This window comes from Chiloscyllium plagiosum, unplaced genomic scaffold (genome assembly GCF_037043375.1).
Source record: "Chiloscyllium plagiosum isolate Xiang-an unplaced genomic scaffold, Cpla_swu_hap1 HiC_scaffold_4, whole genome shotgun sequence".
In the NCBI taxonomy this organism is placed as follows: Eukaryota; Metazoa; Chordata; class Chondrichthyes; order Orectolobiformes; family Hemiscylliidae; genus Chiloscyllium; species Chiloscyllium plagiosum.
This window is the reverse complement of record NW_028270142.1, coordinates 140,755,403-140,770,549: the sequence shown is the minus strand read 5'-3', so window position 1 is coordinate 140,770,549 and position 15,147 is coordinate 140,755,403. Positions and strand designations below refer to the sequence as shown.

The following is a 15,147-nucleotide window of genomic DNA, read 5'->3' as shown; positions in this document are numbered from 1 at the left end:
TGCAAATTATGGGAGTAATATAACAGAAATCTGGTTTTACGTGCATGGGGCAAGGTGGACAGGAGCTGGTGAATGTAATTCTCTGCAGTGGAAGTGTTCAGAATTTGGGACTGGAGGTGAAGAGAGAGTGAAATAAAATTTGTAACAAAGAGTTGTGAGGTTGTGAAATTGAGATTATTCGATGAGGAACCGACTGTATCAACATCAAAAGTTAGCTTGGTATTTAAGTGGATGAAGAAAGGGAAAAGGAATACGTGAAGAGGGTGAGTAAATGTCATTTGCTTGAAGGCAGGCAGCATCTTGAATTTGCTTGAGCCAAGTGTGTATTGTTGTAGTTGTATATTAGTCAACATAAAACTTCTGGCTCTTTGATTTTTCTACCACCTTGTCTACAACTGGTCATGGAAGAAATCAAAAAGTTGCCAATAATTTCTTTTGTTCTCATTGTTTGACACTTCAAAGTGAAACACCCTGTATTTAAGACAAACTTCTGTGAAAGTTGTAGCTGTCGAGCATATTTCAAAATGAATTGAATTTGTTTTCAGAAGATGCCTGGTTGTTGTGTGGAATTATTTCCAAGTTGAGGACTTTGGTTGGCAGTACTTGACACAGGAATAACCGTTGCAAGTTTGAATGCTGGGTGGGGGTTACCACTGTTCTTGACTTTGGAGGACTTGTTCTGTCAGAGCTATTTATGCCACTTGCAGTGAAAAATTAAGAAATAATATTCCTCCACTTGTTCTGACATTCATGAAGAATCTAAAGGCTGTGTATTTATGGTTGGTCTTTGTTTCTTAGAAATCGCAGCCAAATGGGCGAGCGGGAACTGAACCATTAGACGAGGAAATTCTTCACCCGTTTGAAAAGCTAATTGTCAAACAACAACTGGACACTGAGAAGAAAACAGAAAAGGTTTGTTAAAGTGTGTGTGTCAGATGTTTTAATTTTTGGATATGATATTTGTGTAAGCACATGTGCTAAACCAGCTATTTCAAATAAGTAATTGTGAGTGATGTTCTACTATAGCAACTTGTATTCAAAGCCTTTTAGTAAAATTAATTATAGAACATTTCAAAGATGTATTCAAAAAGTAGTTACTGGAACAAGGTGGGTGGGATTCATTTTGCAGCTTTACGTGTTTGGAAACAACTGAATGGGTGAGCGTGGATGAATCCTTGTATCCAATAATAAAAACACATATTGCAGTGGTTCAAAGGGATGGCCCATCGTAATCTTGGGCAGCAAGTTTTGACGATAATGTACAGAACTTGACCATGTCTCAAAGATAAGTTCAAAGCACAACATGGTTGAAGTTAGAATTTTACGTTCAACTTGATGAAATACTTTGGTTATGCCTTACAGCATAATGTGATAGTGTAATGTGGTTGATGGTTCTAGAACGTAAGAAATAGGAACAGGAGTAAACCATAATTATATTTTAGGTGAAAGGACAATTTGGGCAAGAATTGCAAGAGAAAGGTGAGGAAGAATTTTTTAATCCAGCAAGTGGTAATGAACTGGAAGTGCGATGTATTCAGGATGGGGGTGGCTATGATTTTTCAAAAGTAAATCCAGTGGGCACGTGGGTGAAATAAACTTAAAAAGCTGCATGGGTAGAACAGAGAAATGGGATGTAGGAGCAAACTACTGCAGATGCTGGAATCTGAACTGAAAACAAAAAATGCTGGAGATCATAGTGGGTCAGGGAGAAAGTGAGGTCTGTAGATGCTGGAGATCAGAGCTGAAAAATGTGTTGCTGGAAAAGCGCAGCAGGTCAGGCAGCATCCAAGGAGCAGGAGAATCGACGGTTCAGGATTTCCTGAAGAAGGGCTTATGCCTGAAACGTCGATTCTCCTGCTCCTTGGATGTTGTCTGACTTGCTGCGCTTTTCCAGCAACACATTTTTCAGATCATAGCGGGTCAGGCAGCTTCCATGGAGAGAGAGCAAGCTAACATTTAGTGTCTAGATCGCATGTCAGCAGAGAAATTGAATGATTTGTTCCATAGAGAGCTGACAGTCAGTGAGCTGAATATCCTTGCTCTCTGCTGTAAATGCTTTCAAACTCTAAATGCTTAGTTAAAATCACTTGCTCAAGTTTAAAATCTGGTGCTGATGTACAGTTAAATACCTGAGATAGTATGAACAATAAATATGATAGTTCACTTAGCTTTTATCAATTTATAGCAAGGAATAATATTTAGTTGAACTCTAAACACTTGCAGTAGAGATTGTATTTGTTGCATTTAAATGTGGGAAGCTCATTTTTGTGGTAGATTCTTCAGATATTGGAGGTAGAACCCCAGGTTTTACTTGGAAGCAGGAAAGAACGTTATAAATATCAGCATCCTGGCCAATTTTATTTTTAAGGCAGTGGGGAACTTTCAGTTTTACACAATCCTGCAGAGTTTCTCCAGTCACGTTGCAACAGCTAAAAGTCTTTCCAGAGCAGCTTGGCCACACAAACTGCCACAGCTCAAGCAAGTATGACTTGTCACTTTTTTTTCCTGATTTGTTCTTTTCTCCCTCAAACAACTTCCTCACATATTAGACTCCAGTTGTGTTAAATCCACCGCTTCACCTCCCTCAGAAGGAGCAGGCTGACCTCGGGCACTCTGGGTGGCAGCCAAATTTCGTTGCTTCCTCCTGCAACCTTGCTGATATAGAGTCCAACCTCATTTGGGAAGTTTTAATTGCCAATGGGCAAGATTCCAATGTGTAGAACTTCCTTGTACTCAAATGAACGTATGAGCCTTTTAGTAGCAAAACTAAGGCTGCAGTCCTTTTTCAAAAAAAAAATCCATCCAAAATAGATGTATAAACGTGATTCTTTCATGGGCATTTTATTCCTCATACCTAAATGTCTTTGAACTGAATGGCTTGTTAGGCCTTTTCAGAGTGGTTTAAAGTAACCACATTCCTGTGGGTGTGGAATCATAGTTAAATTAATCAGCCATGACACACCTCCAGGGCTGGTGGAACCTGAACCTGTACCTCCTAGGCCAGAGGTAGGGACACAGATGCTGTGCGCGAAGAGTCCTATGGTCTGGAGTCACATGTCATCCTGACGAGGTGAGGACAGCAGATTTCCTTTGGTGAAGGATATTAATGAATCAAATGTGTTCTTATGGCAATCTATATTAGCTCAATGGTCACCATTAATAAGATTAGCATTCAATTTGACTTGGAATAATTGAGTTTAAATTCATTGGTTGTCTTGGTGGGATCTGAACCTATGACCCCAGAGCATTAGCTGAGTCCCTGGTTTACTTTGCAGTACTTTACCATTAGTACATTTCAGTTATGTCCTTGTTGTCCTTTCAAAATGTCATACATGTGTATTTTTCCATTCAACAGTCTGACAGTGCAGACTATAGTTCTCCAGACTTTTCAGCTTCTGGACAGAGTACACTAAATCGCACCTGATGCTCCCTGCAATGTTGCCTGTCCACCCATTTCTTAGTGATGCACCACCAATCAACTGTTGATGACTCTGAGATCTGTGAAGGCAGATAAGAGCAAAGAAGCAAATGAACTGAAAGGGGAAAGTTAAAAGAAAAATATTCAAGATTAGTTTAGTGCAAGAATGCCAAAGCTATGTGGTTGAAGCAGATGCGTTGATGTCTTTCATGGAGAGCCACTGGTTATACAAGCCTTTCTAACAGGAGGCTTCAAACTTACAAGAAAGAGCATTGAGTTGAAGGGTTCCAGGGCAGGTTCGGGGAAGGCATGTGCAGAATGAGAATGTTTATTATGGACTTGGGATGGAAATAGAAGGGCAAAGCAAGTGAGGAAAAAAGGGCAGGTAACTTTGCAATTAATTCTTAATTAGGTCTGATTGATGTTGTCACAAAATTACAACCTAGTTTTATGCCAAGAAGGATGGAAACAATATATACAGCTGATTCGTGCTCAGAACTGAGGCTCTGAAGCCAACTGCTACCTTGCGCAGCGATTGAAGAGTTGATCGCAGACATTCAACAAATTAAATTAAATTAACCAGTGACTGAAAAGCCTGTGAAAAGCAAGGCCTTGCAGTGAGTTAACAGATGAAAGAGATTAGTTCCAATTTCATAGCCTCTGGACTCTCAAAGTAGTTCACACCCAGCAACAATTTTGAAGTGTAAATCCTGTTGTTATGTTGGTGGATACAGGACAGCATTTCTATCAAACAGCAAATCAGATGAATGGCCAGTTTTTCTGGTTTTGGCAATGGTACTTGAGGGAGGAACATAATCTCTGAATAAGTTGTGGGATAAGTAGTGTTGCAATTTACATAGGAACCTTGATTATCCGAATACCAATTATCCAAAAATCGGATTATCTGAAGGATATATCAAGGTCCTGATGGAAACATTACGTCAAAGACGTGTTGCCAGCAGTGATCGCGTCGTTTGTTTACAGTGATTAAACAGGTACAGATCCAAATGACTGTATGTCTGCCCTCTCTCTCTCCCCACACTTTCCCTGGAGTTATACACGGGGATGTACCCTAACACCCCCCTTTAGATAATCCCTCCAATATTGTCCTGTACAGGGCAAAGGTGGAACCTGTCAAAAAGTTGCAGTAAAAAGTTGTGTATGAGAGTGCTATTGGGAGACTTACCCCACTAAGGCAGCAGCAGCAGTAGCTGTCTTGTTGTTGGTGTCCAGTGCAGCTGCCCTGGAGAGAGGGCAGGAAGGTACAGGGTTGGGGATAGGGCGGGGGCAGGGATGGACGGGGTTGGGGGCAGGGGGGACTGGCATTGGATGGGGTCGGGGGCGGGGGTCGGGACCGTCGTTGGATGGGGTCGGGGGCGGGGAGAGCGGTGTTGGATGGGGTCGGGGGCGGGGAGACCGGCATTGGATGGGGTCGGGGGCAAGGGGGCTGGCGTTGGTCGGGGGGGACAGGCGTTGGATGGGGTTGGGGGCGGGGAGACCGGCGTTGGATGGGGTCGGGGCCGGGGAGACCGGCGTTGGATGGGGTCGGGGGCAAGGGGGCTGGCGTTGGTCGGGGGGACAGGCGTTGGATGGGGTCGGGGGCAGGGGCACCGGCATTGGATGGGGTCGGGGGCAGGGGGACCAGCATTGGCTGGGGTCGGGGGCGGGGGAACCGTCGTTGGATGGGGTCAGGGGGGAGGGACCGGTGTTGGATGGGGTCGAGGGCGGGGAGACCGGCGTTGGATGGGGTCGGGGGCGGGGAGACCGGCGTTGGATGGGGTCGGGGGCAAGGGGGCTGGCGTTGGTCGGGGGGGAGGGCACCGGTGTTGGATGGGGTCGGGGGGGAGGGACCGGCGTTGGATGGGGTCGGGGGGAGGGACCGGAGTTGGATGGGGTCGGGGGCGGGGGAACCGTCGTTGGATGGGGTCGGGGGCGGGGGAACCGTCGTTGGATGGGGTCGGGGGGGAGGGACCGGTGTTGGATGGGGTCGGGGGCGGGGAGACCGGCGTTGGATGGGGTCGGGGGCAAGGGGGCTGGCGTTGGTCGGGGGGACAGGCGTTGGATGGGGTCAGGGGCAGGGGGACCGGCATTGGATGGGGTCGGGGGCAGGGGGACCAGCATTGGCTGGGGTCGGGGGCGGGGGAACCGTCGTTGGATGGGGTCGGGGGGGAGGGACCGGTGTTGGATGGGGTCGGGGGGAGGGACCGGCGTTGGATGGGGTCGGGGGGAGGGACCGGCGTTGGATGGGGTCGGGGGCGGGGGAACCGTCGTTGGATGGGGTCGGGGGCGGGGGAACCGTCGTTGGATGGGGTCGGGGGGGAGGGACCGGTGTTGGATGGGGTCGGGGGGGAGGGACCGGCGTTGGATGGGGTCGGGGGGAGGGACCGGCGTTGGATGGGGTCGGGGGGAGGGACCGGCGTTGGATGGGGTCGGGGGGGAGGGACCGGCGTTGGATGGGGTCGAGGGGGAGGGACCGGCGTTGGATGGGGTCGGGGGGGAGGGACCGGCGTTGGATGGGGTCGGGGGGGAAGGACCGGCGTTGGATGGGGTCGGGGGGGAGGGACCGGCGTTGGATGGGGTCGGGGGGGAGGGACCGGCGTTGGATGGGGTCGGGGGGGAGGGACCGGTGTTGGATGGGGTCGGGGGGGAAGGACCGGCGTTGGATGGGGTCGGGGGCAGGGAGAACGGCATTGGATGGGGTCAGGGGCGGGGAGAACGGCATTGGATGGGGTCGGGGGCAAGGGGGCTGGCGTTAGTCGGGGGCGGGGGGACCGGCGTTGGATGGTGTCGGGGGCGGGGGGACCGGCGTTGGATGGGGTCGGGGGCGGGGGGACTGGCGTTGGATGGGGTCGGCGGGGAGGGACCGGCGTTGGATGGGGGCGGGGGGACCGGCGTTGGATGGGGTCGGGGGAGGGGGGAATGGCGTTGGAAGGGGTCGGGGGTGGGGGGTCCGGCGTTGGATGGGGTCGGGGGCGGGGGAACCGTCGTTGGATGGGGTCAGGAGGAGGGAACCGGCGTTGGATGGGGTCGGGGGCAGGGGGACTGGCGTTGGTCAGGGGCAGGGGGACCGGCGTTGGTTGGGGTCGGGGGCAGGGGGACCGGCGTTGGTTGGGGTCGGGGGCAGGGGGACCGGCGTTGGATGGGGTCGGGGGCAGGGGGACTGACGTTGGATGGGGTTGGGGGCAGGGGGACTGGCGTGCAATGGGGTTGGGGGCAAGGGACTTGCGTTGGTCGGGGGCAGGGGGACCAGCGTTGGATGGGGTCAGGGGCGGGGAGACCGATGTTGGATGGGGTCGGGGGCAGGGGTACTGGCGTTGGATTGGGTCGGGGGCAGGGGGACCGGCGTTGGATGGGGTCGGGGGCAGGGGGACCGGCGTTGGATGGGGTCGGGGGCAGGGGGACCGGCGTTGGATGGGGTCGGGGGCAGGGGGACTGGCGTTGGATGGGGTCGGGGGCAAGGGGACTGGCGTTGGTCAGGGGTGGGGGTTACCGGCGTTGGATGGGGTCGGGAGCGGGGGGGACCGGCGTTGGTCGGGATCGGTGGGGAGGACCGGCGTTGGATGAGATCGGGGGGGGACCGGCGTTGGTTGGGGTCGGGGGCAGGGGGACCGGCGTTGGTTGGGGTCGGGGGCAGAGGGACTGGCGTTGGATGGGGTTGGGGGCAGGGGGACTGACGTTGGATGGGGATGGGGTTGGGGGCAGGGGGACTGACGTTGGATGGGGTTGGGTGCAGGGGGACTGGCGTGCGATGGGGTTGGGGGCAAGGGACTTGCGTTGGTCGGGGGCAGGGGGACCAGCGTTGGATGGGGTCAGGGGCGGGGAGACCGATGTTGGATGGGGTCGGGGGCAGGGGTACTGGCGTTGGATTGGGTCGGAGGCAGGGGGACCGGCGTTGGATGGGGTCAGGGGCAGGGGGACTGGCGTTGGATGGGGTCGGGGGCAAGGGGACTGGCGTTGGTCAGGGGTGGGGGCTACCGGCGTTGGATGGGGTCGGGAGCGGGGGGGACCGGCGTTGGTCGGGATCGGTGGGGAGGACCGGCGTTGGATGAGATCGGGGAGGACCGGCGTTGGTCGGGGGCGGGGGGGACCGGCGTTGAATGGGGTCAGGGGCGGGGGGACTGGCGTTGGACGGGGTGGGGGGGCAGGGTCTTGCGTTCTGTGTGTTGCTGCAGCCTCCTGAACGGGGAACAGACTTTAAAAACTCTGAGCCCCAGAGAGAAGGCATTTAATCGATTAATCGAATAATCGATTGTCCGAACGAAATAGTGCCCGCCCATCACGTTCAGATAATCGAGGTTCCCCTGTATTGGCTCTCTGAAGTCCCTCAATGAGGTGGTGGTGGGCCTCGAGGCATTGCCAACTGTATGAAGATGTTCCAATGATGTTTTGAATTTTTATTCACTTCCAAGATGTGAGCATGTCTGACAAAAGCAGCATTAATTATCTTTGAGAAACTGTTGCTGAACTAACCTTTTGTTAGCTTTGTAGCTTGTTTAAGCCATTTCAGAGGACAGTTAAGAATCAACTGGGTGATAGCATTCTTGTCTTGGGTTAGAAGGTTGTATGTTGAAGTCCCAGTTCATACTTGTGCACACACATTTGGCTGACATGTTTACTACATATTTGGAGATGCTGTCTTTGGGATAACGTGTCAATCTGAAGACCCCTCTGCAGTCTCAGGTGAACACAAAATCCAACAGCACAATTTCAACGAAGAGCAGGGGAATTGTCTGTGTTGTTCAGGCCAGTATTGTCCTTAATCAGTTGTGGAACAAATGTAGCTGTGAAGAAGTTACTTTTTGTTGAAGTGTTTTTGCCTTGTATTTATCACGACATCTTGCAAGAATACCAATCTAAAGGGAACAATTATTTTTGATATTCTTGTGAAAATGTCGTTTCTCACCATAACAAAACTAATTGTTATCAAGTTGCACACTGTTTGTGGACATTTGCTACGTGCAGATTGACATCTGAGTTACAGCAATGACTGTACTTAGAAAAAGTATTTTATAGCTGTAAATGGGCGATGAGCTGGCCAGTGATCATGATAGGCACTGCAGAAATGCAAGTCTTTTTTTTCTCTCTCCATGTTGCTGTGGGTCAGGAATTGTATCCAGGTAGGGACAGCAGAGCTTCCACTCTAAAGGGCATTGGTGAGCGAAGAAGTTCTGAAGAAGGGTCACTGGACCCAATACATACACCCTACTATCTCTCCACAGATACTGCTTGACCTGCTGAGTTTATCCCACAATTTTTGTTTCTTTCAGATTTACAGCATCCAAGTTGTTTGTTTTGTTTTGGGATTTAATGGACATCAGGAAGCTACATATCCCCATTACTAATACTACGTCTTATTGTGCTGATTTGTTTTGTTCACAGTTGAATTTCCCCAGGTGCTATTGCAGTATTTGAGTTTGAAAGCCCAGATTATTGATTCAGGCCTTTCGATTACTAGCAATACCATGATGCTCCTGTTAAGTGTTATTGAGATGGGATTATGGGATTAGAGCAGTGGATAGGCTGGTACGTGAAAGAAGGACCGGCTTTTTCCTCTGAGACACAATTTTTTAAAAAAATGTTCTTCTGATGTGAGCAGTGCTGGCCAGGCCGCCATTTATTGCCATTCTCTGATTGCCCAGAGTAGTGGTTAAGAGTCAGCCAAATTGCTGTGGATCTGGAGTGACAAAAAGACCAGACCAGTCAAGAAGGGTAGATTACCTTTCCTGAAGGACATGAATGAACCAGATTGGTTTTTATGACAATTGGTGATGGTTACATGGTCGCCATTGGATAACTGTTAATTACAGTTTTTTAATCGATCAAAAAATTTATCAAACTTACTGTCCATGAGAATAAAGGGGTCCATTCGCCAGTACCTTGAATCTACTGTAACATCCTTAATCTTAACCATGAGGTACACTGGAGCATGATCAGAGATGACAATATTACCAATCGTATAAGATGCCACCAGATCCAGGGTTACCGCAGGGGTCAGAAAAAATCAATCCCCCTGTGACATCTATGCGGATTGGAGAAAAACGTGAAATCCCTACTTGGAGGGTGGAGACACCACCAGACGTCCACCAACCCTAATTCCCCACACAAGCCCAATAACTGTTTAGAGGGTATCGAGGGACCTTTAGGCAACCTGTCTACTGTGGGGTCCATGAGACAGTTAAGATCTCCCCCTATAATGATGTGCCGAGACTTGAGACTTATCAGTTTAGAAAAAGCATCTACCTAGAATTTAAGAGGATGAGCTGGGGGACAATAAACATTTAAAATACCATATTCTTCCCCATTTATCAAGGATTTAAGAATTACAAACCTCCTGTTTGTGTCTTTAACACATTCCAACAATTTAAATGAGAGATTTTTCCTAACCAATATAGCCATTCCCCTACTTCTGGTATTAAATGATGAAAAATAAACTCGGTCAAAGCCATTTTGCTGTAATTTCAGATGCTCCTTGTCTTCCAAATGTGTCTTCCAAATGTAACAAAGCAATATCCACCTTTTCCTTTCTAAGACTCAAGAGTACCTTCTTCCTCTTAATTGGTGAGTGACTTCCCTTGATATTCCAGGTACATCATTTAATCAAATCACTAGCCATAATCTTCTGCAATTACATTTAAATTCCAGAGAGGAGGAACCCGAACCGCAAATTGCTGAGCCTTAGTGTTGCGTGGTCCACCAAATATAAAAACTACATAAACTAAAACCACTACATTTAACAAACATACAAAATTATTAAAAATAAAAAACAACAAAAACCAGAAAACAAACCAACATATAAAGTGCCAATAGCGCTGAGTAGGGGAACTCGCCCCCTGCCCAGAAGGGGCAACTACCCGTCCTGAACTGTCCATAAATAGGCATCTAACCATCTCAACCGCCTTCACTTCTCCCACCATCGCAAGCAAAGGCTAAAAAGAATAAACACCCCATAGAATATCAATATAAATAAAAAAAATCCTTTTATAAATAAAAGGGGAAATAAATACCCCACCCATCCTTTGGTATGTTCTAACTTAGAAATTTAAAATGTACACCTTAACCCCCGCCAGCCATAGTTTGAACCAAATTATTATCAGTATACAAAAAAAGGGGGAAAAACAAAGCTCCAACCGGATTTCCTTCATTTCTTTTACAGAATGATAAACACATACCCAAGCAACAATATTTATACATACTACAATTATTTAAATTAGGTTAGTTTGTCCACAAAGTCTCTTGCCTTCTCCGATGTGTCAAAGAGATGCATGGATCCATCTAAGGTGATCCGAAGCACTGCCGGATATCTCGGAGGTACTGAATCCCAAGCTCCTTCAGTCGTCTCTTGACACCATCATACGATTTTTGTTTCTGGATCAACACCGCTGAGAAGTCCAGAAAAAACATGATCTTAGACCCCTCGTAAATTAGGGCCTTTGGATCCTTCCCCTGGAGTCTGGAAGCCTCCATGACTCTCTCCTTATCCCGGTAATGATGGAACCGCACCAGGAAAGGACGAGGGCGTTGACCCAGACCCGACCTCCGCGCTGCGACCCAGTGAGCCCTCTCTATCTTCAATCCTCTCATGCCAGTCTCCAAGTCAAGGAATTTCAGAAGCCAATCTTCAACAAATTCCACAGGCCGCTCACCTCAGGCAGACCGATGATCCGAATGTTTGTTCTCCTGCCCCTGTTTTCAAGATTATCCACTTGGTCACGCAAATTACGAGCCTGCATCTCCAGGGCTTGGATCTCATCCTTGAATGAACTGGCATCAGCTTCCACCACTGTGGCCTTGTGTTCCACCTCATCCGTCCTCTTCTCTAGATCTCCCAGCTGCTGCTCATGCTTCTCCAGCATGAGAAAGTCTGGAGCCAGCTCCTCTTCAATCTGTTGCTCCAGCATCTCACGAGATTTCAAGAGCTGGTTCACCAGGTCCTGGAGAGTAATCGGCTCCGAGGCTGCTGCAGGCTGAGCTGCAGACCCAGCCTCGGATGCTGCTCCTCCCTTTTTAGGCATGTCTGGACAACTGAAAATACAGGTAAGTCAATTTTTAAATGTTTCTTGGCGCACCACATTCTTTCCAACGCCCCAAGAAATCCTGATGATCTGGGTTGGGCGGGTTAAAGGACTGTCCTGCTCCTGCTGCGATGCGAAGCTCTGCAGTGTGATCTTCTCAGATCGCCACCATCTTAGATCCCCAAGAAAGCTTGTTGTGGATGACCACTCCCCGGAGTTTGACACTCGTCCACTCGTTCCACCTCTGTGCTGTGTATGTGTAGGAGGGCATGAGTAACATCCTGCTGAAGGTCAGTAATGAGTTCCTTGGTTTTGCTGGCATTGAGAGCTAGGTTGTTCTCGGTGCACAGATTTTCCAGGTCTTCTATCTCCCGTCTGTAGTTTGTTTTGTCGCCATCTGAGATTCGAAAGGCTAACATCAGCAGTGGTGTCTTCAGCGGACTTGTAAATGCCATTCGTCTGGTAGTCCTCTGTTTCTATCTACACTGTAGTGACCTACCTACACCTGTAGCTGATGCAAGGGAAAAAATGGATATTAGTGAAGTGAAAGATTATTTTTGTGACAAAGCTTTAGCCAAAGATAGCAATGCCAAGGTTGCAGACTGTTTGGCAATGGCTTCTGTAATACCAGTCTTTCATTCTAGGTAGTTGCAACCAAGCTGTGAACATGTTGATTTGAAAGTAATATCAGCTTTTTTGAGCAGTTTTCAGTCGTGAGTCAAATTCAGAAACCACTACAGTGAGATTTGAACCCTTGTCCTCTGCATTATTTGTTTAACAAAGGCATACATTGTCCAAACTACAGTGGTATAATGTGTACAGATGCAGGTGAATGGATCACTGTCTGTCTCCATGCACATTTGATAGTCTGTAATGTTTTCTTTTGACAAGTCACTTCATTTCTGTGATGCAGCCAAGATTTTAAAGTCCTGTTTTAGGTTTCTTCATTTTCAATGGACTGCTGAGCCAAAAATACCAAAGTTATTGAAGTAATATAATGTAATATGATTTTTCTTTTCCCCATGTTAAACGTAGTGTTAGTTGTAATGCTTTTGCAGGCATATGTAGACAAAAGGAAAATAAGACAATGTCTCTATGCTGTTAAATCTATATTAAATGACCTTTTCTTGTGCTACAGTACACCCAGTCAAACAGATATGCAACATTGCTAAAAAGGTCACATAGCACTTAAGTGACAGAGGTATAAATATAGATTTGGCCTCAAATTTATCAGCTCTGAGTCGAGTTGGCCATTTGTCTGAGAAAAACTGATCCTTCATCTTTTTTTGACAGACAAAGAAAAACAAGAAGAAGCCAAAGGCAGACATGAAACAATTGCAGGAGGAGCCACAGAACTGGGCTGAAGGGAAAGAAACTGATGAAGGTGGGATATTAGTCTTATAGTTCAAGAATATGTTAATGTTGCATTTATTTTCAAATATCTGGGAGTCTTGTTATTTCCCATCACTTTTCCCATGATGGCATCACCTTAGCAAATCAGAGTTGACTAGCTGACCAGTCGGTATCCTGTTCTCCTAAGGTATAATTTATGATCATTTGAAATTTTGCATTCTTTATTTGTCTTGATAAGTACAAGGTGGAAAAGCTTTGGCAACATATGTCTCTTTTCAGTGATAAACTGGTTTTTACTAATTCTTGTGGTGTGGGTGTCACTGGCGAGGCCAACATTGATTGCTTGACCCTAGTTGCTCTTCAGTGGTAATGAGCTGTAGCCTTCCACTGTTGCAGTTGCTTTGGTATAGGTGCGTCCTTAGTGCTGTTATGGAAGGAGTTCCAGGATCCAGAGGAGCTGAAAATGACAGCCCTTGACATCAAAGCCGCATTTCACCAAGTATGGCATTGAGGAGCCCTAGCAAAACCTGAATCAGTGGAAATTAGGGGGAAAATTCTCTGCTGGTTGAAGTCATACTTGGCACGTGGGAAGATGATTGTGGTTGTTGGAGGTCAGTCACCTTAACTCCAGGGCATCGCTGTAGGAGATTCAGCATGTGCCCAATCATTTTCAGCTGTTGCATCAATGGTCTTCCCTCCAATCTAAGGTTAGAAGTGGGGATTTTACTGATGATTGCAGAGTGTTTGGCACCATTCATGTCTCCTCAGATACTAAAGCAGTTAATGTCCAAACGCAGCAAGACCTAGACACTATCCAGGCTTGGACTGAAAAGTGGCAAGTAAGATTCCAGCCACATAAATGCCAGGCAATATCCAACTCCAGTCAAAGGCAGTCGAACCGTTGCCCCTTGACATTCCAAGAAAACCCAAGAATTGTGGTTGCTGGAAGCCAAAAGCAAAAACAGAAAAATCCTGGAAAATCTCAGCAGGTCTGGCAGCATCTGGTGGAGAGAAAACAGAGTTACTGTTCTGGTTCAATGATTGTTCTTCAGAACAGTTCCGCTGCAAGCCAGTCACCATCCTGACTTGGAAATATATTGTCATTCCTTCAGTGTAACTGGATAAAAATTCTGGAATTACCTCCCTACTGGCTTTGTGGGTCTACCTCCAGTGGTTCAAGAAGGCAGTTCACCACTATCTTCTCAAGGGCAACTAGGACTGGAAATAAACCAGTGATATGCACGTCCCATGAGTAGGGAGAGAAGAGCAACAAGTGAAAGAGTGGTGCTGTCGTTGTCTGTTAGGATCGTGTATGACCAGGAGGGAAGCTGGTGCTATTCCCATGCATCTGCTGCCCATGCCGTTTAAAGGGGGTAGAGATTGAATTTTAATAATAATAGAGTATTTCAATTTAAGTCAGCAGATAATCTAAATTGCAAATCAATTTTGCTTGTAATAATCCACTAAAGATTAACTTTTCTGTGAAGGTTTTTTCCAAAAATTTAAACTTTGCTTCCTTGTTTGTGGATGGAAAGAATCTCTGAAAAACTGTAGTTCCAATACTGTGTGCCAGGCTTCATTGAAATGTACAACTGTGCAAAATTTAAGTACAAACTAAAAATCTAGCTGAAGGACCACAGCGAATAAATAAATCAAGATCTTGGAATCTTCTAGCAAAGCAAATAGCAACTAGTTGGTGGAAAAGTAATGTCATGGGGAATAACAGTAGCAGTGTTCATATTCAAACCCACAGGATCAAATTGAATTGCATTTGCATGATCCTTACCAAATATAATCCCAATGGGTTTATAAGACTATTACTGAGTCCCTAGATATTGGATCTTTTTGGTACGTGTTCCAACATTTCAGCATTTTCCTTCAATATTTAAGGCTAGAATCATGCAACAGTTTATATGGGGGGGAAAGCTAAATGAAAGAATTTATTTAACTGCCAACTGTTTGTGTTGAATATTTTAGAATCTCTCTTCACACCTTATTTAGGGTTGTACAAAAAGGATGCCTTGTTCAATAAGGGGTTGTTTGTTTTTGACAATTTTGGAACCGATTCCTGGCAACAATCCCAAGGAAAGTTCATTCTTAAGCTGATGTTTCCCCTGTATGAAATATTTATTCATCTGGTTTCTACTCCTAGGTTAAAAGGGGGAAAAAAAGGTTGATGTATTTTAGAGCCGGAAAGAAAAGAGAGAACTTGTATTGTTCTAACAACACTTTTTATCTGTGCTTACTGCATTAGCAATTTCTTGATTGCCACCAATTTCTCTTCTGTTGCCCTTGTTTAGCTTGTGGAGATCTTGATGTTGTATAGGAGCTGAGTTCAGTCTACTAGCTCAACTGTTCTTCATG

The 15,147-nt window shown here is 47.1% G+C and overlaps 1 protein-coding gene across 2 annotated transcripts in view; it reads left to right on the top strand.

The window, feature by feature from the left end:
* The window catches only part of mtdha (metadherin a), an 83,768-nt gene that overhangs the window by 13,863 nt on the left and 54,758 nt on the right, over positions 1-15,147 (top strand). For both annotated transcript variants that reach the window (XM_043687645.2, XM_043687643.2), the window contains exons 2-3: positions 799-912; positions 12,724-12,814. In XM_043687645.2, the coding sequence (XP_043543580.2) occupies positions 799-912; positions 12,724-12,814 (205 nt within the window). The remainder of the gene's footprint in view (positions 1-798; positions 913-12,723; positions 12,815-15,147) is intronic.